Genomic DNA, 25,973 nt, shown 5'->3' on the forward strand with positions numbered 1-25,973 from the left:
AACTTCCATGTCTAAAGAATATTTATACTACCAGTTCTGATTTTTTACCTCACCTGTGAATAATATGTAGAGTTTTATTGTGTTTGCAGTGGTCACTGTTGTCCAGCTGAGTCCCAAAAGTAGATTATCAAGGCGGAGATATCATGTAGTTGTCAAGTGAACAATAGACTTTTTCGGTCATGGTTTACACATGTATTTCAACATTTTATCCATACAAGGATCTCCAAATTGCTTAAAATAATAAGGAACAACCGGAGTTATATTGGAAAAAACACCATGTTGGGAGTTATTTTGTGAACGGATGTAGTTACGCCCTTAACTGACCAAATGGCAATCAAAGGTTTTATACAGAGTTTTTCATATTTGAATTTAAGGCCATCTTCCTGTGTTGGTAGTGATATTTTTATTATAAAACTGCATCTCTGCCTGTATCAGGGGAGAAGAGGCGAGCAGCAAACACTGATGCTCTTACCACAACATTATTACTTTGATGTTCAAAAGTGATCAAATTCATAACGGTTTTGTGGAAGTGGTGTTCTGCTATAATAATGTTAGTGTTCAAATTACCAACATCAGTGACTCAGCTATTGCGAGTAACCGAAATAGTCATCTGTGTTGAACAAACTACTAGTTCTGATAACCCACCTAGGAAACCAAAAAGTGTAGAGTTATAATGTGTAGCCATGCCAGAGTCAAAAGGAGAACCAGGCAGAATTGTATGTAAATTCAAAATAGTCTGATGAAATATATGAACAAATGGTGTGTGTTACTTTTTCAACCACAATGCTAATAAGACAACCCAGTCCACCTTGATGTTTTGATGTACGTTTATGGATATTTATGCAAACCAAGTTTTTTTTCCTTGAACATCTTCTGGTAAATTTTTAGAGATTTGTATACGCACAAACTGGTTGACACTGCGTCTGCCTGAAGCAGTGCTCAAACTGGTCAAGCAAAAACACCAATGCTCGATTTATTTGCCTTGCACCATTCCCAATGTAATCAAGCTTACATCTTTACCTACTTTTATTGTGTTGATATAGAAGTGTTAATAAATGACCTATGTTGCAACAGTGGTATTTTAGATGTTACACAACCTTAATGGTTTCAAATGTCCAAGTTGCCTTAATGTCAGATTCGTACGTATCCAATATGTTGAAAAAAGCTCTTTGATCGCATTAAAAGAACTCCTTGTATTATCAGTTCTGATATGTATCATGTGTATGAAGCCAAAAGGTTGCATAGACGAAGTTTAAAGCCTAGATGAGTTCTTGAGTTACATTGATTTGAGGTGGAATATTGAAACAACACACAAGTATCCTTTCTTGTTTTACATGATCAACGTATGTAGCTTTAAAGGTAATGTTCAAACAAGCGTTGTCCTAGCGTAATGGGAAATCCTAGGTTAAAGCTGGGGGTTTGAGATTTTGGAATAGAATAACAGCTATTCGGAAAAAACAATTTATTGAATCGTAACAAGTAAAAAAAAACAGTATCTTCATTACAAATAAACATTGTATCATTTAAGGAAAAATGATCAAAAGTTAAACAATCAATTAAGATGCTTGAGAATCCCTCTCTCAAACGATAGTCGATCTCGTCACTGTCGAAACCAGTTTTAGACTATGGTCCCTCAGTCGGGACTATGAGATGAGGTGTTGCTGGGCCATACTCGTGATCACATGAAAACAGAGTGAAAAACATTTGCATTTAATATGTATAATCCAGTACTTGCAAAAAAGTCTATCATATCAACAATGTTTTGCTTTTGAAATATATTTCCAATACTCGAGCATACAACAATGTAATTGGTGTTATTGAAAAATGAATTTTGTTGCTTCAGACAAATCATTTCAGATTATAAACAAGTAAATGTGATAATTATGAACTTTTGGTTTAAAACACCTTATACTAACCAACACAAGTAGACTTCATTGTCAATTTTGACGCTTTTTTATGTTTAGTTCATGTCCGGTGATTGCTAGTATTGACGACATTTTTTTTCTATCATGATTAACTATATGTTTTACCGTTTGGTTATATAAATAGGGTATGAGTCATTGTTTCTGATTAGATCGTTTGAAGGTTGAAAATGTTTGAAATAACAATGAAGGATTTGTAAAAACCATGACATCTGCTTGGCGAGGGATATAACTAACATAAAAAATGGCTTCAGTTGTTCGTGGACTCTACTAATTTAGTATGTTTTATCTATGGTAAATAAGAGCATTCTAGATTCATTTGTACGTATATTATCATAATGGCTTTGATTGATGTTTGGATTTTTATCCTTGCGATCCTGTAATTATAGAACTATGGGTGACTTTATCTATGATCAACTATCTAGTTCAATTCTATTGACTTCAAGGCATTGTTTTTTACTTAACAGCATTGTTGTTTTACTTGAGAGTACCATTAGGGTTTATGTATTTAGAGAATACATCTAATGTCAACTTCTGATCAATTGACAATGAGTGTTGCAAAATAATTTGTGGCTATGAGACAAAAACATAATCTCTTTTTGGAAGTTATGAGTAGTGATTTTTAAGAAAAGGTAAAGTATTGTAGGTCTAATTAGTCTGACGAAAATTGTTAAGACTCATTGATGTTTAACCTGTGTTTTAGTCTATGTTAACACACAAAAAAGTAACAGCGGCCCTAGGGATCGTTTCCTCCCCATACCCAAGAGGTAGATCCGATATGGGCGTTAGCTTATACAGGGTGTTTTTTTAAATGTTTATTCCATATTCTCAATTAAACAAGCTGAAGTTAAGAAAACATAAACAGTTGGTCAAAGTGTCTTACTTTAATGAAAAAAACACCCTGTATTACGTGGATCGCCTTTCAGCCCTAGCCACGACTTTTTTAATGTGGTTTATATCCACTGCTGTTACTTTACAATCATAGATACATAAAAAACATATTGTACATTATGTGTTTTACACCTAAACAGTTAGTTTTCTTCTTTTCGATGGTGGTTCCTCCTGAAGTCGATAATGCCCGTATGGAAGTGTGTTGATTTTGTCTGGTAGAATGTATCTTTTGTCATCGTCAGCACTCAAAGTCACCTTGTTTATGAAAACAGTTGAAACGATATGCTTCTTCGATGAGATGATGTTGTTTATGGTGTAGGTAGACTCAGAAGAATACAGACACTGGACGTAGTCTTCAAATTTTATTTTATTTTTCACAACAGATTTTTTGATTCCTTTGACTTTTTTGATGGGACTGTCTCTCTTGTCTATGGCGTACACCTTACTTCGTAGTCCTACAAAGGCTTTCATCACTTCACCACCTAATTCATCCTTAAACTTCCCAAGAACTTTTTTGTTTTCCTCTGAAAACAGAGGATGATCTTTGGGATAGTTGCTGGTGTCGAGATGTTTTTGAAGCAATTTTAAGTCTTCGTACAAATCTACTGTCTCGATCTCAAGAAAATAAGAGTCGGTATCCTGGTAGCAAAGTTTCACTCTGTCTCCATAAAATGGCTTCAATACGTCGTAATAAAAGTCATACATTCGCACTTTGCTTAAATCTAAAATACTCATACCTATATAAATTGGTTTGTTCAATACAATCTTTGTCTTTCCCATGTGTATACCTACCAAGTTTTCATTGTAGACGGTTCGATCGATAAAGTTGGGCTTTGAAATAAGTTTTTCACCCTTTTTTGGATCTGACACTAACCTGATATCGAGTCTGTTTCGAACCTGTTCCATCGTCTTCCCATATATCGCATTGGACATCAATTTGTAAAAGTCTTTCTCGAATTCGTTGCATGCATTTTTTCTCTTTTCTGTGTTTAGATTAATGAAAGGTTTGAGCCAGTCTTTTTGTTTGAATTGAATCGCACGATGAATCTTTTTCAACTTCAATCCATGACTCAATGCTTGTTTTAGAGCTACATAATGTATCACATATTTTTCTTTGTCTTCAACTGTTGTTAAAAGTTTCTTATGTACACCTCCAGGTGGTACTTTTGTCTCTGCACAGAAAGGTAGATCAGCATGGTCGTCGTGTAGCGTTTGTGGATATTCCAGGTCAACTTCAAGTATATATCCCTCATCGGCGTCGTCGGGTATGGACTCAATATCAATGTCTAAATCATCACACCACTTGAGCCCAGCATAAGGGATATGACGACTTAAAGCTTCCCTATATAAGTTATTTGCGTCAAGATAGATTAAATACTTGCTGGGTACATTAGGGTCTTTTGATATATACTTGTTGTTGGCGACGGAGTGACGTTTGATACACTGTGTGATCCCGCCTCGAATTCCCTTCTCAACCATCAAAAACATGTCCATGTCCTTAATGATTTCGAGTTGAATGCCTGTATATTTCAACATTGCATCCCATGCCAGTCCTGGTGTAGTAAAGTAGTAGGCAGGGTCTAAGTTGTAAGTCAAGAGACAGGTTTTGCGAAAATTTTCAAAGGCATCACACAGAATCAAGACATCACATTTTACGTACATGTCAGAATACTCTCCTAATGTTTTTATATTGAAATTTTTCCACACGTTTTCCGCATGACTGTAGTCTTCATCGCTTATCTCCTCTTCACTAAGTCTACTGTAAAATGCAGACTTTGGTGGAAGTTGCCTTTCTTCGAGTTTGTCGAATGAAGTCATATAGTCATAGCAGAATACCCCTTTTTTTGTTAGAAGTTCGGTATTTTCAGGAAAATGTCTTTTTGTTTCAATAAAATCAGGTTTTGGTAGGTTATTTGCCAAGTTGCTGAGACTATCCTGCATAAATCTATAGGAATCTAAAAATCTCAATTCTATCACATTATTTTTGGCATGTTTGACTTTAACCATTTTTGAAAATGAGATGTATTTTTCTTCAGTGTTGGGTATAACTTTAATTTCATTTGTGTCATAGCCCAGTTCTCTGACGATAAAATGAGAGTCGTATCCTGACAGGTTGTGGATAAAGCAGGGCACAAAATGTTGATCTTGATAAAAAAAATTGCAGTGTCTATGGGCGACTCCGAGATATTTTCCACCGATATGACAATGATTTCTTACCTTGCAGTTTTCCTGAGTAAAGTTTCCTTTTTTACAAATGTGACAGGCAGTAGCAGCATCAAAATCTTCCTGTTCCTTCTGCGTAAGCTTAGGTACTTGAAGCTTCTTGTCGCCAAACAAAATCTTGTCTATAAATTGTATATCATCATTCATGCTTTTTACAAAATGTTTGACAGCGTCCTGTCCTCGATACACTCGTAGTTGTGTGTGCTGATCCTCAGAGTCTTTTAACAAGTATGCATAGCTATAAGGTATATGATGCTGATATGCACTTGTCCAAGATGTTTCTGGGTCACCATCACACGCATGAACTGGCTGTAGGAGTGTTTCAAAGTCAGCATATATCACAAACCTAACTTTCTTCGAACGATGTTCATTTTTAAACGAAATGGTGTCATAAGATGGAAATTCACATCGCTGAACTTTCGGACATTCCAATTGATGAGCAATCAACTTTTCCTCAGCAGTTTCGTCATAGTAATCATTAAAATGAGCAAAACAACGCTTACAAACCTTGATTTTACAGTGGTCTTTTGTAAATTGAGAATGAACTAATTTGTTAAAATCTGTTATCAGACAATAGTGTGATGTATTCAGATCAGTGATGTACAGTAAATCGAAATGATTCTCCTTCTCTTCTTCACAAACCTTTAACGGGTAAACGTCGGCCTGTTCGGTTAGTCCAAATACGTTTATAGAAACACTGTTTGCTTTTTCGAAATGTTTGATCTCATCGAGTTTCACTGGGAATGAGATACAGTTCCAATCATATTTATCTTCCAGCTCCTTGTTGTTTATATATTGGCACACTTCCCAGGGAGTGTTAGTGACATGCTTCGACAGGATCGCATATTTGAAACAATATTCATCAGAGTTTCTAATGTTAATTACAGCTTTCCTATCAGAAATGCGTTTTGGAAGCTGTATGTGACGTGATCCTCGCAAAGGGTTGTATCGGTTGATCCTCAGCTCCACTTGTTTTACTTTACTAAAGCTCCATCCCGATTTCTTCATTTCACATTCACCTTTTTCTGTTCTTAAATTCTCAAACGCATCTTCTAGAATAGGATTTAAATCAGTAGTTTTATAAACGATAATGTTTTTCGTTTTAAAATTCCGTTGACATTGATCTCCAGCTATGTTTGTAAACTCAGATTCAACAAAAATGCTAAATTTAATAGCTGAGTAGGTGAGTAGGATAAAATTAATCTTTTCCATCATTGCATGTTTTAGCTTTTTTAATACGGTTTCGAGATCGTCAGAGTCTGGTCGAGTGACAAACGTTTTGATTCTGCTTTTTAAAGCTTTCTCAACCTCAACGAATGGTGACTCATTCTCTTCACGAACTATTTTCAGTTTTTTTGGTGGAACCTTGCCTCGACAAGCAAATTTTTCATGCCTTGTTAAGTGTAACCTTCTTCCAAACGCCTTGTTACAATTTTTACATATGTATTCTTTTTCCTCGACATGAGATCGAAGGTGACGAAGCATGTTATTACGTAGTGTAAAGGTCTTCTCGCAAATAGTGCAGGAAAACATGATGCTGATATTATAGTTAAGGAAACCCAAAATATTTGCTTTTCAACAAGATTAAATAGCCTTTTCTCTAAAATTGAAATTTGCCAGAATAGATATTTCGTTAAATAGCACACCTTCTATAAAAAATGTTGTGTTGTTGAATATACTGTAAAACTACCTTATCACACATTTAGACATATTATCCAAATAATTAAGCTTTATACTATTCACTTTTAAAAGGATACAGCTGAAAATATAACAAATTATAAAAACATGTCTCATGCAAAGTCATTGATATAAAACTCGTTACATATCTCACCGAATGATTTTTTATTAGTTTTTATCAGAAAAGGATACATCTCGTGTAGCTGATTTATCTAAGCCGCTGGTATCGATCTATGTAAGCTGGTCCTCTCACTATGAAAGTTAAAGACCAAATGGCAACTGGCCACATCTGACCCCTCCCCTCATTTTCAAACATAAAAATTTACCACTTTAATATTTTACAATAAAATGGCGACCATACAAAGTATTTTAAGCCAAGTATGAATGGAGATAAGTGTAGGATGAGTGGCTTGATCTTGTGAGTGACTAAGGGTGACATATTCCTTAGACCCAGCTGTTAATTAATAGCCATTACGCTAATAAGCTAACCACTATAGGCTGCTGATCGAGCAGACACATCCTAATATTGTATCACAAGATACTGAAATCGTTCCTGTCTCAACATAAAAATGCAGCTGTGATTACATAACCTGGACATTATGAACATTGAAGTCTAAGATTGCCAGTATCCTTAGTTGATTACTCAAAATAGCTAGATTTTAACTTATTATAGCTAATTATCTTAATTAGAGAAAACCACTGCAAAATCTAATATCATGCAATTATTGATAAACTACTAGTTATTTCAAGTTTTGGAGCTGTGCCAAGAGTGGCCTCAGTCAAGTTCAATGTCTCTGCCTCGTCCACATTTATTGCTACGTCATCTATACAACAACCTGCTCCAAAATCTCGCCATAATTTAGACTTGTAAACATGGATAAAATGCTGTACTGGACAGCTAAACAATTACATTATCTTATTTACCTTTTGATTGTAACAGAAACGCTAAAAACGTGTTCAAACACAGTTCTGTAGTTATAAACCCAAAAGTTAAACGATTCAGGCGATTTTTCTATCAATAAAATAAAATGAATCAACTTGAACGTTTAAATCGTATATTGAATAGGTTAAAATGTATGACACTACTGTCACCCGGCCCTTAATTGTTTTGAAAGTTGAATTTTGTTTAACTTTGACACTCTGTAGTCATGAAAAAATGAAAGCAAGATTTAGGTCAGTTAAAAAAAAATAGAATGCATAAACTGGAACGTGACCATATGAAGTAAAAATATTGAAACGTTGCCAACTCAACTTTTGTAAAATTTACTTAAAATTCTTAGTAACGACCATAAACGCTAAGTTCAACACACAGTTTGACATAGACTAATTACGATAAAAAAACTTCACAAAATAAAGGTGTGTTGTCAAAGACACATCTAAAGAGCGGGATTCGCTGAGCAATGATCACTGGAGCTACCGTCTTGAAGAAATATATCTTTCATAAACATTGACTGGGACGGAAGCTAAAAGCTGTTTGAAAGATTTTGCCTGCTAAACGTGTTATTCCAACAGCTTAGCAAGCAGTGTCATTTTCAATGGCTATGGGCTGTAAAACTGTAAGATTGCTAGCGGTACAATGGGTCATAAATAACATTTTTAAATCTATGCATACAAAAACCCAATACTGGTTTAACATTTGGGGTTAAGCATTAATTATGGTTGCAAACATGTTTGTAGCAATATAATTGTTTCTAACACAGTTTCTAGTAAATGTATAGTTCCCTGAGCCGAAAAAATTGTTTTTTAAAGTGATGTGTACAACCCTTGATTTTGATTAAATTTGAGTACTATCCATAAATTTAAATATTATATGAAATTTTAATTTTCTCTTAAAACATCATAAATAATGGAAAAAAGTTAAATGGAAAAATAACTCAAGCAATTTGAAATAAAATTTAGGAAGACACCTTTATTCAAAATCACACAACAGTAAAAAGAACAGTTAAAAAGATATTTTTGTCATACTGCAGTAAAAACAGCTGCATGCGTTACGGATCTAAAGTAACATTTTTAGGGGGTAAAACACATGTTTTGTCTCTAGGTAGTAAAAATCAGCTGTTATAAATTTTGATTGTGGCAATCGTATCGAAATTATCTATCGATTTTGGGTAAGGTGTTAGCATATTGTTCTCGATTGTTCGACGATGGTATAATGTACTGTAAACAATCGTAATAGATGAAACAATTGAATCACTAAACAGCTATTTGCATTAGGTGAATTGACAACATGCTGGAAGTCGTTTTGAGAGGTTATCTTTACATTAAAAGTATTTCGTTTTCTAACTTTGTATGTTAATGATGCAATATGACGAAAAATATAGTTCAATACACGGGCAAAATGAATCACTTTAGACACTAGTGATGAAATATACTATTTATTACTCATAAAACAAGTTGTTCACCCATAGAATAATGGGAGATACTCTCAAACACAAAATGTTTACCCTTAACCCAGTCTCAATGTGGAAAATTATAACGATATTGAGGTCTAGTTTACCAACAATCATTAATACTTACAAGTTTACATGTTGCTCGAATTCGAGTAATTGCAAAGTATTACAGGAGTTATTTCAAAACGAATAACAGTTATATTTACAATGAGTGAGTCGACTCAAAGATTACCGGTGTGTAACTCGGACCATGTTTATCTTCGTTATTGACCTAAAGCATTCCGGCCGGTTTTCTCCTTCTCAAAATGCCTCGCTGAGGCAACACAGGTCATTGATTGAGGGTCAATTGAGAACGAAAAGTCGTTTTTGGGGTAGGGCTCATTTGTAACCTAATAGTTCAGATTGGCAAGCCTATTACGCGCCACTGCGGTCGTTATACGTCTCGGTCTATGTTTTGTTGTCGTCGTGTCGGAGGTATTAACAACAAATAAACAAATTATAGCTACACAAAACAACGATAAATGCACAAATTTAAGATACAATCATGCTAACACGATCCGTCAGAGCAACACAAAACAACGATAAATAAACAAATTTAAGATACAACCAACACCGTCTTGGGGGTTATGTTTACACAAACTCAAATAGTAAATGTACTCAATGCGTTTCATTGAATTGAAAAATAAATAACAGCAATTATACAGCTGATCAAAATGTAAACAATTATGTTCTTCATAAGGATAAAATGGGAACTTTCAAAGCCACTGGGGAAGAGCCCAAGGGACTTCAGTGTAAAGCCAGTTTGCAAATCTACGCGACACGCTCTTTCCAATGAGGTGTCAATGGATTTGGAGGAGTTCAACCAACAAAGTTTCATGTAGCATATTATATAGATTGTGGAGAGTTACGTTAAATAGCAATACTTTTGACATTACAACATCACATTATTAAATTGAAACATAACCATAAAAACATAAACGTTAAGAATTTTTAGATGGTTTACTTATTTTTAAAGAAAATATGCATGTATTAATCTTTATGGATAAACATCTTCAGAGTAATTAGATAAGTAAAAAAATTCAACGTAATTTAGTTAGGATACTTAACATACAAAAATTAGTGTACACCTATGATCGAGTGTTCTCACTGTGAAATTATATACTCATAATATACTTGTGAGGAAGGCATCCAGTGTCAAGGTCAACGAGCAGACTGCAGACTGGTTTCAAAGCAAGGTCATTCTCCTACCTTGTAACCTAGTGTTGCATACTGACAGTTTGTTCATCATTATTTTTTGTAGGACATCATTTGAAGAATTTAAAATTTTTGTCCGATTAGTGAAAGGACAGCAAACAACTAAACGCGGATGGATTAGCCTGTTAACACAATCAAGTCTTCACAAGTGCGACTTTCAATGACAAATTACCTTTGAAAACTCATAAATCCATGCGTTCAAGGCATGTTTAACTACACCTTAACACCAAAAAGGGATAACGCAGTATTTTAAACATTTATCTTAACACGACATTAGGGAAATAATTGGATCATTAAGATAATTCCAATAAACTCTCTGACCTAGCGCACAAGTACGTTATCAAAAACTCACTACAATCTAAGGTCCTGTGGGTTGCAATATTTCTTTTTTCTTCTACACAATTTTCACAAAACCCCTCTTTTGTAACATTAACCCCATCACAGTAAGCCTGCGAGTTTGCCATATTTTCACTCAAATATTCCTTCAAAATCTTCAGGTGTATATTAAACAAAGTTTTCCAGGAGTTGGAAAACATGTTTTTTTTATGTATGGTATAATTGGACAAATCTAATATCAATAAAAACAACTATAGCAGTTTTACTTGTTGCTCATCTCCGTAACCCTTACATGCTTAAATAAATTATTTGTTGTTTAAGCTCTGATGCCAATTGACATTGTTTTAATTTGAAAATCTTTTTACCCAAACACCGTTTGCATTTTTTCAATCCAAGTTCCAAAATCAAATTTCTTGAGTTATCGCAATAATAGATGTAAATTTAAGTAAAAAGTAGGTTTCTGGCATCCAGCGACATCGGTCCAGGGTCTTACCATTCAACCTATCACTTCTCCAAAATAAATTTCACAAAGGCTAAAAAAATTGAAATAACCTCTAAAATGCATTCGATTATGCAAGGTATCAAAAATTGTGATGTCACAGCAATAAACATGAAATGCGACCAGTACATAGAAACATACACATAATTAGTTGAAGACAAAATGGTTATTATAAACTATAACAGGATGAAGTTAGTATATTTTCTATAAAAAAGGACATGTTTTATACTTAAAACTTACATTGAAAAGGATACATCTCTTGTGTAGCACTGATCTTCTCACAATGTAAGCTGATGATAGCGGTAACACGTCTTCTCTCTATGAAAGCTGAAGACTGAATGACAACTGGCTGCATTTGATTTACATTTATAGGTACCACACTCGTTGTTCAAGTTATGACAGGAAATTTCACGTTACAACAGGAAAGTGCACCGCTAGCTACTCTATGGGCTCCTGATAGACACATCGTACGATTGCGTCACAAAGCACAGAATTCATGTTTCAACATGAAAATTGAGTTTTGATTACATAATCCAGATAAAACATAAGGTAGAATAAAAAATTGTGATGTCACAGCAATAAACATGAAATGCGACGGGTAGCAATATAAACATAATTATTGTAACAGATACTTAAAACTTACATTGAAAAGGATACATCTCGTGTAGCACTGATCTTCTCACAATGTAAGCTGATGATAGCGGTAACACGTCTTCTCTCTATGAAAGCTGAAGACTGAATGACAACTGGCTGCATTTGATTTAAATTTATAGGTACCACACTTGTTGTTCAAGTTATGACAGGAAATTTCACGTTACAACAGGAAAGTGCACCACTCATGAGCTAGCTACTCTATGGGCTCCTGATAGACACATCATACGATTGCGTCACAAAGCACAGAATTCATGTTTCAACATAAAAATTGAGTTTTGATTACATAATCCAGATATCATAAACAGCTTACAATTATAAGTTTCCACATACCAAAAATAAATTTCCACACTCTCAGTACACACCACTCGTAAGATAACTTAAGTATTTATAAACCAATTAATATTGCAAGTTTTTGGAGGTGTGCCAAAGCCTTGGGCAAGTTCAATGTCTCTCACAGTCTGTCTCGTCCATAAAAGTTTGAGTAATGAATAGAAATCATTATAAACATTAATAAACATCCCATAGTCATGGACCTTAAAATTGAACGTTTAAGGAATTCTTTTGTAAAACATTTCAATAAAATGGACCAACTGGAACATGTTTGACTACATTAAAATATTGTAAACACCATGGAAGTGTTGGCAACTAGTCCTCAACTGTTATAAACGCTGAATTACGTTAAGTATTGAGATCATAAACGCTAAGATACATAAGCAAAACCAGTTTTGTAGTCATTAAAAAAACGTAACATTAAGGTGTGTTGTCCAAGTCACGTCTAAAGAGGTCACTGGACTAGACATCGATCGTAATTGCCGAGCGACTAGTTCAACAGTAGGCTGCTTACTACTGTCCTTAGTGCATTTGAGTATTATTTGTTTACGTCTCTGTTGAGGAAACAGAAGACAAAAGAATCTCAAATGAGATCAAGGGCGTTTGGTTCAATGATCTTGTCGTTGCTCTTTCACTACTTTCCGTTCTATTTTGTATTACACCTTTTTTCATATACTGACCTTAAGTTTATTCTCAGAAATGTATGTGTTTAAACTATACATATTATGGATTAGCCTAGTTTTTTTTATACAAAATCCAATTTCTTAACGATATTGAGATTATATACGTTATTCATTGTTTCAGGGGAAAGACTGTTGATTAAGCTGTGTAGGAAGTATCCTAAACATTTCCTTAAAGATCTAAATTTGTTACATTTGCCAGTTAAAATCACTTTTACATCGTTAGCGTTTAGTTTGAATGTTATGATCAAGTGCCAAATGGCATTCCTGACTGTTGAGGTGAAATATCTCCATCGAAAACCGGTTTAGTGGCCTCTTGTGCAGGTAAAATCTTAAAGCAGTTTAATAAAAAGATTAAACGTTGAAACTGGAGTAAATATTTAATCGTTTAAGGTTTATAAGTAATGTTTGTTGAAGTTTTACTTCATACCAGTCGAAAAGGTGTGTGCCACTGAATGTTTTTTGACGCCCTCAATATCAAATTAATGATACCCAACAACAGGACCATCAATGGTCTTTACACCATGTGAGGAATATGACTCAGTTGATTTTGTTGCCATCAACTAGCATTTCCATTCGACTAAAAAATGTACAGAAATATGATGGATTTTCATAAACATCATCGCAACAAAGTTTTCGATTTATTCTCCATACAAGATTGGCTAACTTATATCTCCATACTTCTAAGGAGAACCCAAAATTGAAAGATCAAAGGTCTATTTTGTTGCAATTACGAAGTGTACACTAACACGTCATTGACGTGTTCCTCTTGTTGTTATCAACTGATTAGTGTAAAACCTCGTATGTTCATTTGCATGTACAAATCCTTGAACCTTGTGCGAAAAACCTCAACGTTAGGAGCCAAAAATGCAATTATATAGTTTCATATAGTTGGCAAATGATCACAAGACAACTTTTAAACAAACCTTTCTGTTGTTAAGACCAGCAACACATTTTCGCAGTCTCTTTCTTATGTTTTAGGATTTTATCTCTTATAAAGTCATCAGCTGTGTAGTAAATAAGACCTTAGTTTAAACTACTTAAAACTGAGCATCCTTAAACACAGACCATCTCTGCTTGACCAGACACTATGCTAAAACACCTAAACTAAGTCAGTTTGCAGAAAACTTTGATTTCCATAAATGGACATTGTGCATTAGAAATACTTCATACATTGACATAGTAGCTTACAAACTGGAATAGAACATGATGTCGTTTGACACATTTGTCAATACAACACCAGTTCAGCTGTTCTAAGCGTTGTGATGAACTGGAATGATGTTGAAATCCTTGTGATTCAAACAGGAGAAAATTGACAACTGCATGATATATCCACCACAAAGCTGTAGTAATCTTTTTTGTTTCTGATTTCAGGTGACCTTTAAACAATTTTAGATTCTCCACAATGGTCCAACATTGCTCTAACACAACACATTTCACTTTGGGTTTAAATACATTCCTAGTGTCCATCAGAACTAGTAATTTTATGTTTATGTTAGAGTTTCAGTAGTTTTTAAAGTAATCTACTCTTTTACAACATATTGGTCATTCACGATAATTAATCTATATTGTATAGGTAACTCAGTTGGAGTTTCGAAATCATACTAATGATTAAGCACCATAACACCATCTACCTCTATACAAGCGTTGAACAGTTACTAACCCTATCGTTTTAACACTATTTGAACACTTAGGAATAGTGGATTGAGATGAAAGCTTGCTTTTTAACTCAATGTTAGCATCTTGTGCTTGTAATACAACAAAAAAACTACTATATGAGACATCAGCATTAGCCAAATGCATTTGGCTTTAGACCCGTACACATGAGAGCAGCAGCCGCCGCGGTTGCCATTGCACGATGATTTAGTGTTTGCCGTCCACTAAGACCAGTTTGCTAGCCACTCCTGCTCGCCTGATACAGACAGACGCAGTTTGAATCAGCTTGAGAATAATCCTATGATCTCTACAAATGGAAAAATATTTGCCAGAAGATGTGCAAGTACAACAGCAAATACCAAATTGAAATAAAAAAAAACTTGGTTTGCATAAAACCTCGGATATCCATAAACACATTGAACATTGAAACGTCAAAGTCATAGACACCTTTGGCATAAAAATACTACATTCATAGACAAAATAACTCAAAAAAATACTTTCATCAAACAGAAAAAGACTATTTTGAATTATTTGATATACATTTCTGCCTGAATGGTGACAATCTACCTCTGGTTCTAGACTGAGCATGGTACTGCAAGTCTACACACTCTACACTTCACTTTAGGTTTCTTAGGCAGCATACAAATCAGAACTGGTAGTACAAAGAGTTCTTTCAACATGGCAGTTGATCTAAGACTGTTTTACGACATATTTAATACTCACGATATCTAACTAAAACATTCTTTGCACAAAGATAAGTCTGATATTGAAAATTTTAAATAACACTAACGTTAGAATATTGCACCAAAACACTGTCTCTACCTGTTATGGATAATTAATAATTTGACTACTTTTGATACTAATGCTATAGAAATAGTATTGTAATTTATTTTAATAGGTTGTGTCAACCAGGTCATTGTATCCCACATAGGAATAAGATCAAAGCTTAATTATTATAAGACATCGTTTTGATAATGGTAATCGCTGTTTCCCACTCGCTAAACCAGTTTGCTGACCACTTCTGTTCGCCTGATACAGGTAAAACATTCGCAGACTCCGGGATCACTTAATATATCATTAGTATTAAAAACCTCAATGTTTAACTCGGAAATTGTGAAGAAAACCAGCTACAATAGCATTTATTTGATTATGTACACTGAATATGAGCAACCTTTCAGCAAATAGGCTATAACAAAAATCAACAGAAATATACACAAAGAGCCGATAACGTCTTCACTTCAAGTAGTAAATGAACAACAGGTGTGTTTAAATCCAACACACATCAAAATTAATTTTCAAAGCAGTTGTCTAACCCTACACTCCTGATACTGCGATTACTAAAAACTTATAAAATAAATGTATAAAGTGTTTTTAAAGTAAAACATTTATTAACAAATGTCCATTTATTAACAATGTATGAATCAGTTAAATAAATTTAATTATAAGACAACGTCAAAACTGCAATTTTTTCCCCTTTATATTTTTTTTTAAATCCATGATTATACCTTGATCGTAACTTATTTTCGAGTGATGGGGTTAACTCCAAGACTTTTAGGAAGGCCTTTTCCATAAGAGGTCATATAAAAGCCCCGAATAAACATAAATATCCTAGCCTATAGTCGTTAATTGATACCATCGTTAATTACTAATTTTCAAGCGGTGGGGGGGGAGGGGAACGCAAATCCCCCGAATAAACATAAGTATCCTAGCCTATGATCGTTAATACCTTAATCATTACTTATTTTCAAGCGATGGGGGGAGGGGAACGCAAACCCCCGAATAAACATAAATATCCTAGCCTATAGTCGTTAATTGATACCATCGTTAATTACTAATTTTCAAGCGGTGGGGGGGAGGGGAACGCAAAGCCCCCGAATAAACATAAATATCCTAGCCTATAGTCGTTAATTGATACCATCGTTAATTACTAATTTTCAAGCGGTGGGGGGGGGGAGGGGAACGCAAATCCCCCGAATAAACATAAGTATCCTAGCCTATGATCGTTAATACCTTAATCATTACTTATTTTCAAGCGATGGGGGGAGGGGAACGCAAACCCCCGAATAAACATAAATATCCTAGCCTATAGTCGTTAATTGATACCATCGTTAATTACTAATTTTCAAGCGGTGGGGGGGAGGGGAACGCAAAGCCCCCGAATAAACATAAGTATCCTAGCCTATGATCGTTAATACCTTAATCATTACTTATTTTCAAGCGATGGGGGGAGGGGAACGCAAACCCCCGAATAAACATAAATATCCTAGCCTATAGTCGTTAATTGATACCATCGTTAATTACTAATTTTCAAGCGGTGGGGGGGGGGGAGGGGAACGCAAAGCCCCCGAATAAACATAAGTATCGTATCCTCGCAATACCATCTTTGATGATGGTGGGGGGATCTCAGATGGTGGGGGGACGGATCCCGAATGTTTGGGGATCCATTCCCATAAGACGCCTTATTGGATCCCCCAGTAGGACGCAGATATATATACTACTATCGAGACCTTTAATTTGAGCCCTCTCCCGTCATTCTACGACTTCCCAGTCACCCACAATTTTGACGCCAACAATCGACTTACGTAATTAATATATATATAGATAGCCATTTTGTAAATAAAGGTGTACGAGACAAGGTAAAAAAAAAAACAATAAGTCAAGAGGTATGATCAATATTTTAATTTCTCGTCCCAGAAAACACCTTTAAAGTGTTTTTGGTTTGGGATTGCTGGGTTTCCCAATTTTAGGTTTATTGTTTATTTTTAATGTAGAAGCAGTGAAGCTGCTTCATAAACCGATCGAGTAAACCTTTAACCACTCCTTTCATTGCTGTTTCAATTTCTTTAAGATTGTCCAAGGATTTAATCTCTTCTCCTTTGTGTGTTTCTTTTACGCGTTGTTCTAAATCACTGAACTGCAAAAAAATAGAAGTGGTACATTAAGTTTAGAAAATACACAGTAAAATATTATAGGTGGTAGATATTAAATAAGTTAACATATTCAAACGTATTTTAATTGTGAAGAAAGAATTATTTGTAAAACATATACCACGTCCTCAGCACCATTAACATAAATACAACACATTTGAAATATGCGTAGTATTATTACGGGAATGCAGGAAAAAATGTAAATATAAGGTATAAGGTAAAGCTGAATCTATAATGTTTTTTAATTACTATTTTTTGTATCAAATATAATTAACAGAAGGATATAAAAACAAGTTAATAGGCTACGTGTTAAAAAATGAACAAACGTTGAATATGTCAACTTTTCATCAAGAAAAAATTTTAAGTTTTTAATCCATTCAATCATCCAAGCAAGTTTAACTTACTTATAAATCTGGAATAGTTTATAATATTCAGTATTTTGAACAATTTTACTCCCTAACACATAGGTTTATACCATTTTGAAAGCTACACGTCTTATGTTGTCTTCCTACAATCAGTGAAATTTAAATTTCAACATGTTTACATCCAGAATCTATACATAAACAGTAAAGTCACCGTTCTATCTAAATATCAGCAATGTGTGACTAATTTAACTCATATTAAAAAATATAAGGTTTCATCCCTGATTTTCTCTTCATTTTGACCCGTAGAACCATTTCCTGGAGGTTTCCCAGTTGAAGCTGGACACCCTGTATATAAATCCAGTAATTCCGTTTGGTTACAACACTATATCACTACTTACCGTAAAGGTGGTAGCTTCCGTTAATGCGGTAATCACGTCTTCACATGTCGTCCAGCCTTTGATTTTCATGAAATCTTCTCCCACGCAATTGTGTTCCACATTATACAACAAGTCTACGTTAGCAAGACGGTATTGTGTTATTGCGAACTGAAGCATTACAGGATCCAAGCTTTCAGCTCCGTAATAGGTGGAGATTACTTTGTCAATATATCCTTGTTTTATAGTCTGAATGTCCCGCTCCTAAAACATTGCATTAGTTAAACTTTTGTTAAAATAAATTAGGCGTAGCTTGCGGCAACTTTAATGCTGCTTGTTATTGGTCAATGCAAGTAGTTAGATGAATTAGTATCGCAAATGTTAGGAGCATTTGTTGTCAAACCAAACTAAAATAGACACATTCAATACAAAAGTATAGAAAGTCTAGGATAATTTTATGAGATGGAGACAAAACCAATGCACGTACTGATACACTTCACGTACTATCATAATATGTTCTTTTATATGTATATTATGCTAGTTTTATATCATTCGCCCAGACTTATTGTTGTTGTACTTGGACTGTACTGAGTTTGAACTGTACCGTTAGACCTAGATTGAGTGCTCGGTCACTTTTTGAATAAACCCATGCCAACGTTTTAACATGTTCATCATTTAACAATCCTCGACCTGCGATCCATATCACACGTACAAACAAATTAAAAATGCTGAATAAATAAGATGAATTGTGAAGCTTTGTTATTCACTAAGATCAGCTTTAAAGAGGTTTAAATACCTGCTATTAAGCAATCCATTCAATTGGCAAATTATTATACAGGGTGTTTCAGAACTCCCTACCAATATTTAAGGGCATTGTTCCTAGATAGGAGTCATATCTAAATATCATATTTAAACAGTCCGGAAGTCTTTAGTTACTCACATAGCCGCCATTTTGTTATTTTCACTTATTCATTTTTTCCTTCATAATGGTTTGACGTAGGAAATTGAAACTTTGCACAAACATTTATGATAACTAGACCAAGCTACAAAAAAAATTAGGAAAAATTTCAAATTCACAAAACAAAATGGCGGTCATTTAAAATTTTGTTTCTTTAATAACTTAACAACCGTTGCTTTTACAAAAATATTACAAGAATAACTTTTTTTAGGCAATTTAATTACAAATCGATTGACACCTCATTATTTGTTAGGATTATACGAATATTAACTGAGATATGGCAGCTTTAGTGATACATGACCGCTGGAGGTTAGTTGCAGGTTGCAGTTCGTGCCGAGACATGCGTCTAAAGTCTGTCCCAACAATGCAACAGTCTCTATCCTCTTTGAAAGCTATTTTTAATAGATTTTAGATTATTTCAAACATAAATAAAATATAACATAACCCTAAAAGTATATTTTTTATCAATCATCTATCATTAGGATGGCTTAAATATTTCACTCCTTTTTACTGTCTTTAAAATTCACACAAAACGTGGTAGATCCGTGGAAACAAAACGTGGAAAGTTTTTATATCAGCTGTGGTAACTAATGACTTCCGGACAATTTAAATATAATATTTAGATATGATTCCTACCCAGGAACAATGCCCTAAAATATTGGTAGGGAGTTCTGAAACACCCATGTATAAAAAAACAGTGTTTGTCTAATGTTTTAACACCCGGAAAAACTCAGTGTCACCGATCGTGTTTTAAAATCAAAGACACGGACGAAGGGGTCTGACTCCATTGTGCTCAATGGACTCTGACTTTGAGTCCGGACTCAAAAGTCCTTGTACTGATGATGGCTCCACATAGGAGCTGAAAATAGCTGCATTTGCAATATGAACTGATTGCTTAAAAGCAGGCATTTAACCCTCTTTAACCCTCTTTTAGCTGATCTTAGTCTGTAAAAAAGCTTTATAATTCATATCGGTGGCTAAGCTTACGTTATTACATATTCCACCATCAATTTTAAACAAGTTGGTTTTTACCGTGGTTTTGATAAGATCCTCCACTTCTTGTTCCTTTTCATCTTTTGGTTTTCCCACTTCTCCCTCCTGTTTCTCGTCTTGATTATTTGGTTTATCAACATTTTCTGGATCCTTTTGTGGAATCTCCGCCATCAAAACAGAAATGTTTTGTACGGCGAATACGAAGAGGACGATCAACAAGGTGTTGTACACCATTTTCAATTTCGTCAACAATCTAAAAAACGTCACACTCTTATTCTTCTATAAATAACTTTAAGTTTAAGCTATACAGTGAAAGCCTGTATGTGTGTGCGGGGATGAGTACCGATTTTGATGAAATTTGGTATGTAGGTACTAATCCATGGTATCTCCGGACGTTTTTATTTTTATTTTGTTCGAAGTTTAGTTTTTCCCATAAAACCCGGAAAATTGGATTTTCTCGAAAATGGCCCGAATGGTTTTGATAAAAATTAAGTATGTTATATACCTTTAGATTTTGAACATAATTGTACAAATCCCATTACCCTACAAATAACCTTTCAAACGTTAAAATGAAATGAAATGAAATGAAATGAAAAATCCTTTATTTTTTCAGGCAAAGTTAGGGCCACATGGCCCTTTCTTACACTTAACCTGACATTAAAAATATAACATAAATAATGTGGCATAGGGATGACTTAATCTAATTAAACATAAAATATTTAACAATTCAAGTACCTACATATCTAAAAAAAAAACATAAAAATTTAACAAATAGAAAAACACATTCACACACTCTCGCATACACGCATCAGCAAACGTGCAAGGTAACAGTAGCCCTAGGACACGCCAGCCGAGACCATCTTCTCAAAATAGAGCTTTTTCAGTGCCGCCACAAACTGGGAACGTTTTTCAAGGGTCTTAATGTGTAGGGGTAGGCCGTTCCACAGACGACAAGCGGTAACAACAAAAGCCCTGCCATAAGCTGTGGTCACATGATGAGGTATACGCAATGTTATTAACTGCAATGTTATTAAGTGCAACGTTATTGTAACTTATGTTATTTTCCCATAAAAAATCCCATAAAATAAAAAATCGGATTTGGGAATAAAACCTGGTTTTCATTAAAATTCGTTATGGTCCTTAAAATTCTTAACAAAATAATGCAACCCATATTGCTGTAACTATTACGGTTCAAAAGTTATTGCAACTTTTGTGATTTTTTCCTACAAAATTAGCATAGTTACTCCCACCGCTTACCCATGACAAAAGTTGTAATCATGTGACAAAAATTGTTACGTTGGCAAGCTTATGGGAGAATGTATTAGTCAGATTGCTGATAGCTTTTATTTATTTCATCACCATTCAAACCTACTGTATAATATAATATACTCGTTTCGTAGGCTATTCACAAATAATTATAAAATTATAATTTATCTTTGATCCCTAAGTCGCTATACACAAATTGTTGTAATCTTTCTTTTCATACGGGACTAACAGATAAAACATTGCTTTAAACAATTTCAAATACTGAAATATTTGTTTGGAATTCTTTTATATTTGAATTCCACGATTCGTCAAATGAAAATACTGTTCTATCTTCCCACTATTCTACGTTTAACTATGACATTAAAAAATCTAGATTCTGGAAACCTTTCAAAAAGAAAACTTTCCTATATTTTCCCATCTGTACTATTCATGCATTCTAAGCATTAGTAGCTTTCAATATTCAGTACAGTGATAATTTAACTTTTGTATTGACATAACCTAGCTTTACTTAAGAAAAAATATATAAAATACAAACAACTTATATTTTGTTGAAGCCCTAGTGTTTAGAGTTACTCTTAACAGCTTTATGTTACTAGACTGACGTGTTAATACAATTTTACACAGTTTTTAGCACAATGTATTCGTAACGAAACACTGTTAACAGGAACTATAAGAAATTAATGAAAATTGTTGTAAGTCAAACACAACGAGCCGTAACTTGATTTAGTTCTTTAATTACGTACAAAGGATGTCTTTGATACTATTTAATCGTTGCCATATATAAATAATAGAATAACTGTGATAAAAATCGTTATAAGCAATATCTTGAATTATATATTTTGATATAGAATACTATTAAATTCCTTCCTCCCTCACTGTAAAATGTTTTAAATTATTTCACAGTAAAATTCACAATTGTCAAAAGTTGAAACAAATTGACCTTATTACAGAAAAACAATAAATACCATTTTTTTCACATGGCTGACAAAATTAAAAACTAATTTTTACAAGAGGGACTTTTAACCACAATTGGAATACAGTATAATCACATTTAATAAATTGAAATAAACCACTTCGTGAAAAAATTGAATAATTGTTTTAAAAAAATACACAATTCTAAAACAAATCTTTAGGCTGTTTAATGGTTTTGTTATAAATTATCTGCTTATTCGTCCAACTGTATTCTCTGGAAATAACTAAAATAGAGAATTTCTAGTGTATTTTGATAAATAAAACATTTTGTTCAAGAAATTTTATATTTGTTAACAATATTTCAGTTTAATAAAGGAAGCTTTGAGACGCGTAATGCTTATAAGGTTATTTCTAAATTAATTATAACCAAATACCAATAATTTTACAACTTAAATAATTTGAGAGTAAATATTAAATCAACGGTATAAAACTCAATCATATATGTAATATAGTATGTGACAAAATAACTTTTAGTTAAAAAATTGTAAATCCTTCAATGCATACTTGTAATTAAGTCCTAAAATGTTACACTATTTTATTTCTTGAATTTGACTCATTTTACAAGTACTTAAGATTTTGTGTATGATCCTTGTGTTAAGCTACAATTATACTTCGCAGAATATATAAAACATTTACCAAGTAAATTTACTAAAATTATCTCTTATAACAATTACATCTTTGTTGAGGTTCTTATATTTTATTTTTAAGTATATCGTCAACAAAATAATAAAGTTATTAGTTTACAAAATGTTAAAACCTTAATAAGGACAAATTCTACAAATGATGCCAGCTTACCTTGAGTTAGCAGACAGTTTCAGTGTTGACGATGTTATGAACGCTGTCGACAATAATTATCGCCATGTAAAAAAATAGCTAGTTAAGTCATTAAATTGTCACTTTATGAATGATGGACGACTTAGTTACACTTGCTCGCGCGTTTATCGATGGTTAAAAACATAAATTATTTTTATAATTTGGATCGTTTGACAGTTTTTCGATCTAGTATCGATTTTTAATAGTCATAATTATGCATACAAGTGTTCATAGTCGTCATCAGTGGTAGCCATCTTGAATCCTAGTCCCATACGACTAATGTTAACATCTGGGGTAAAAAATAAAACATCATAACATTCATAAACACGGTGTCTTATAAATTGTTATATCTTGGTAGTTTACAAACCGATCTTTACAACTTAGATGCCGTTAGATTATTCATACCATTTCCTAAAAACGCACACTCTTGATAGTTTTTTGTATCCATTACTCGTTTTAAGGATATATAAGAATGAGAATTTTAAATGGCCGCCATTTAGGATTGGTACAACATACAAATCTGATACTTTTTGAAAATATTAGACTTACTGTCAGTACTTATGAACCAAGTTTTAAGTTAATCGCTTGAGGGAGTTCGGAAGTTATGGATTCATTTGTGAAAATCACATTCACAGACAAAAAAACTACGCATTTTAGACCCATGTTTTTTAATTGTTTTGACCTAAGGAACAAGTATACGAAAGGGTTCCAGAGAGTTCCGGGACACTCTTTGTAAACAGTAGGTTTCCGATAAATCTTTAGACAATTCACTGGCCTTTTGATAGTTTTAGATTGGGACCGCTGTATTTAAGCGATATTCTAACTTATATTCTAATTCATTTTTGCTAAAAAAAATCGGCTGGTCCTTAACAGTAAAAATACCTTTGGGGGGGGGGGGTATTTTTCAGCAGCTCTTGTCATACATTCAGCGTATTATGTCATTTGGACGAAAGTTATTTTCAATTTCAGCTAGTCTTTTACATTATTTGTAGTTTGTTTTGCTTGATTACCTTTTCTGAGAATCAGACTGCCTTTCACATAAGTTTTATGTCATGGCAATCTGCAAACTTCGTATCATTTCCTGAATTGGCTTCCTCTTTCACCGCGACTGAAATGATCAAATGGTGAAATGATGATTGTTTAAATGGTGAGGTAATTTTCTGGAAGAGCATGTGAAATTATGTATGCCTAGGATACAAACCTTTTAAAACCCAAACCAATATTTTCAAAATTACAAACGAAAACATGCAACCATCAATCAGTGAATGTTAAGTGAAAATTAACTAACCCACATTGGAAATTTAAACAGCTTTACACTTTATTTCTACCAAAAACATGTAGCATCGTGTATCAATTACCGACACATAACAATCATCCATCTACTGATATTGAAAACACATAACAAACCATAGGTTAAAGAAACAGGTTTAGTCTCGACGAACCGAAGGTTAAAATAGTTGTGTGAAGGTTAAACTAAATTTGGGTTCTGTTTATTTTCCTGTCCCAGTTTTTGTCTTTTACCTTTGAATATATAACACTATAGTAGTGTTATTTATTCATTGTTTTTACTAAGTATATTTAAACCAATCAATAAACATTAGTTCTTCAACTTTGCACTAGAAACCAATCATAAACAGCTAGCGATATTACAATTTAAGTTTCAATTAACCATATCGTACTAATATGCTAATTTAGACCTGCCGTCGTAATGTGTTCTGCATTAGTGCAATGCTAGGAGTCTTTTGCTGATCTTTAGGACCTTGAAAACAAGTTCTTCATTACAAAGAACTAACATGTAGTAAGCAATAAATCATAGTTTACAGCTTGCAAGGTATTAAAATGAGAAAAGTCAAAGCTCAACTCATTCTACTCGTCTAAAGCTCAGCATTATAAGTATTCTTACATCTTAAGCCGTCGTTTTTCGAAGTATCTCTAAAGTATGTTGAAGTTGCCAAAAACGTTTAGATGCAAAGTTTACGTTGATCCATGTAAAAATACTTGTACGTTTCGTGACGGTAGATTGCTTTTATTAAAGGAAGATCTCCTCTATCGATTCATAACGTTCACTTGAAAGTGGAATTCAATATCTTAAGTTATGCTCCAACACACCAGGTAAACAAATTATTCTTTAGTAAATGTCCGATGGTGATTAGTGGGATTTAAACCCGGACGCCAGGACAGCCTCATTGTCTAATATCTACACCAATGACATCGGTGTATACTAAATCTTTATTACAAAATCTCACAAATAAAATCACCAAAGTCGTCTTCTGTACCACTCGCTGAGTACGCGTTGAAACATTTAGATACTTCTGTTGATATTTCACACGTTGAAACATAAATTCATACCAATACTTCAGGAGTTGAAATGTATCTTTACGATACCTCACGTGTTGGAAGATTTAAGTTGTCATCAAGATCCGCTACAAAGGCTCACTGTGGCCAAGGTTGGTACAGACTAGAGAATCACCCGGTTGCATAAAACAGTTAACACATTGCGCCACCCTGTTCTTGGCTATCCCTGACCGACATTCCGTCATTTTGGATCACTGGTCTCAGCTTTCGCAGCTTCCGGTGTCTGGGTTCCGCATACTCGGACTTTCCTAATTTGCCGGTTGCGTTATTTCGTGCATAAGTTATTCGATGCGGGGTGTGTTGATCAACCTCGATTCATTTTTAAAGTGTATTAAGTTTGTGATTAGAACACTATTTTTGTGAGGTATGTCTTCAGATTTTGTGGTCTGTATGGTAGGAAATAAGGGGCGAGTACTTTTGAAAGGGTAGGAAGTATAA

At 33.9% G+C, this 25,973-nt stretch overlaps 3 protein-coding genes across 3 annotated transcripts in view; 1 reads left to right on the top strand and 2 right to left on the bottom strand.

Annotated features, from left to right (window-relative positions):
• LOC128994270 (elongation of very long chain fatty acids protein AAEL008004-like) overlaps positions 1-25,973 on the top strand; it is an 88,772-nt gene that overhangs the window by 30,798 nt on the left and 32,001 nt on the right. The gene's annotated exons all lie outside the window — the stretch shown is intronic.
• LOC128995537 (uncharacterized) lies at positions 2,946-6,044 on the bottom strand. The gene has a single exon (XM_054420555.1). It carries the CDS (start codon positions 6,042-6,044, stop codon positions 2,946-2,948), a length of 3,099 nt encoding a protein of 1,032 aa, XP_054276530.1.
• Positions 17,169-23,260, bottom strand: LOC128994271 (uncharacterized). Its single transcript, XM_054418687.1, has 4 exons — positions 23,163-23,260; positions 20,169-20,382; positions 18,203-18,442; positions 17,169-17,426 (listed from the first exon to the last, which is right to left on the bottom strand). The coding sequence occupies exons 2-4, from the start codon at positions 20,361-20,363 to the stop codon at positions 17,262-17,264; spliced, it is 600 nt and encodes a 199-aa protein (XP_054274662.1). The 5' UTR covers positions 20,364-20,382; positions 23,163-23,260; the 3' UTR covers positions 17,169-17,261.

This window comes from Macrosteles quadrilineatus, unplaced genomic scaffold (assembly GCF_028750875.1).
Source record: "Macrosteles quadrilineatus isolate MER2022 unplaced genomic scaffold, UCM_ALF_1.0 Scaffold_5__1_contigs__length_97177068, whole genome shotgun sequence".
In the NCBI taxonomy this organism is placed as follows: domain Eukaryota; kingdom Metazoa; phylum Arthropoda; class Insecta; order Hemiptera; family Cicadellidae; genus Macrosteles; species Macrosteles quadrilineatus.

Excerpts from the sequence above, each read along its gene's own strand:
- LOC128995537 (XM_054420555.1), bottom strand. The coding sequence starts at position 6,044 with ATGAAGAAATCGGGATGGAGCTTTAGTAAAGTAAAACAAGTGGAGCTG.
- LOC128994271 (XM_054418687.1), bottom strand. The coding sequence starts at position 20,363 with ATGGTGTACAACACCTTGTTGATCGTCCTCTTCGTATTCGCCGTACAA. Across the intron at positions 18,443-20,168 it reads AGGATCTTATCAAAACCACG|GAGCGGGACATTCAGACTAT; the intron begins GTAAAAACCAAC and ends GCAATGTTTTAG. Across the intron at positions 17,427-18,202 it reads CGGAAGCTACCACCTTTACG|TTCAGTGATTTAGAACAACG; the intron begins GTAAGTAGTGAT and ends ATTTTTTTGCAG.